At 42.2% G+C, this 1519-nt stretch overlaps 1 protein-coding gene across 1 annotated transcript in view; it reads left to right on the top strand.

Annotated features, from left to right (window-relative positions):
- Window positions 1-1508, top strand: part of LOC111867552 (cyclic AMP-responsive element-binding protein 3-like protein 4) — a gene marked incomplete at its 3' end in the record, with an annotated part of 5548 nt that extends 4040 nt beyond the window's left edge. Inside the window, exon 4 of the mRNA XM_023857532.2 lies at window positions 1241-1508. Within this exon, the coding sequence (XP_023713300.2) occupies window positions 1241-1508 (268 nt within the window). The remainder of the gene's footprint in view (window positions 1-1240) is intronic.
- Between the last annotated feature and the right edge of the window lie 11 nt (window positions 1509-1519).

Genomic DNA, 1519 nt, shown 5'->3' with positions numbered 1-1519 from the left:
GACTATCTTATGGGATATGATGCCCTGTAGACCCATAGACAGTTACCACTTACTTACTTACTTACTTACTTACTCACTCACTCATGGAGCTGAGCCCTTCTTGAGGAGCTGCCAATTCTGCAGTTACTCAAGAATTTCGCAGCTTTTTATGGAACCCAAAGATCATCGCCGTGTTCACAAGAGCCCTCCACTGGTCCCTATCCTGAGCCAGATCTATCCAATACATACCATCCCATCCTATCTCTCTAAGATCCATTCTAATATTGTCCACCCACCTACGCCTTGGTCTTCCGTGTGGTCTCTTTCCTTCTGGCTTTCCCACCAATATCCTATATGCATACAGGTTGGTCTAGAAGTGAACACACAGAAAACTAAGTAGACAGTTACCACTTTGGAGGAATCTGCTGCCTCCATATTCAGGGTAATTATCTGTGAGGCTGTACAGCATTACGTCCCAGAAGACTGTAGTTTTGTGCTCATTGCTGTGAAAAATGTCACATATTTGTAATGTTCTTCATGTATAGCAAGACAGGTGGAAACTTTTGTATGGAAATTCTGTTGAATATCAGTGGCATAAACTTTTTTTTTTTTTAACTAGTTTACTTTCCTGGCTTCATAACTTGTACTCTTCTCCAAGTATAAATAGAATGATCAAGTCAAGGAGGATGAGATGGGCAGGGGATGTTGCTTGAATGGGGGTGAGGAGGAATCCATGTAGGATGTTTGTGGGAAAGCCAGAAGGAAGGAGACTACTGGGAAGGCCAAGACATAGGTGGGTGGAAGTATTAAAGTGTACCTTATATAGATATGGTGGGATGGTATGGATTGGATTGATCTGGCTCAGTATAGGGACAGTGGAGGGCTCTTGTGAACATGGTAATGAACTTTGGGTTGCATAAAATGCTGGGAAGTTCTTGCATGGCTGCACAATTGGCAGCTTCTCAAGAAGGGCGCACTCAGTGAGTGAGTGAGTTCACTTTCCTGTTGCACGGTGACAAAAAAAAACAATTTTCATAGTCAGGTGTATTTGAAGTATACTGAAGAACTATGATTTCTTACAGTTGCAATTTTAAGTTTAATTCATGATTTCTATAAGTTTATTCATGTCTTACGGGCTGTAGCATTTTCTCACATAATCAGTATGGGAGACCAAGGTGATGAAGCTTGTGTGGTAAATTCTCTTGGGCATTGTTGCTTTCCATTTCTGCGACTTTTACCAAATATATTTGTGTTATTGTAGGGTAAAGCATTGCACTGAGGAGAATCTGCACCTAGTAAAACGTGTGGAAGCTCTGCAGACAGAAAACCAAACACTGGCAGCAAGGGTGAAAGAACTTGAGGCTGTGTTGTCCCATGGAGCAGCAAACACAGCACAAATTTTAAGCCTGAATCAGAGCTTGTCTCCCAACTGTGATGGCCAGAAGGATCAAGACCTCTCACAGCCAGAAAACAAAATGGCACCTCTTCCAGGTCATTCAAGAAACTTGCTAGAATTGTCTGAGTCTAGGGTCTCAGAAGA

The sequence above is a fragment of the Cryptotermes secundus genome, unplaced genomic scaffold, assembly GCF_002891405.2.
Source record: "Cryptotermes secundus unplaced genomic scaffold, Csec_1.0 scaffold12868, whole genome shotgun sequence".
In the NCBI taxonomy this organism is placed as follows: domain Eukaryota; kingdom Metazoa; phylum Arthropoda; class Insecta; order Blattodea; family Kalotermitidae; genus Cryptotermes; species Cryptotermes secundus.
This window is presented reverse-complemented; position numbering and strand designations above follow the sequence as displayed.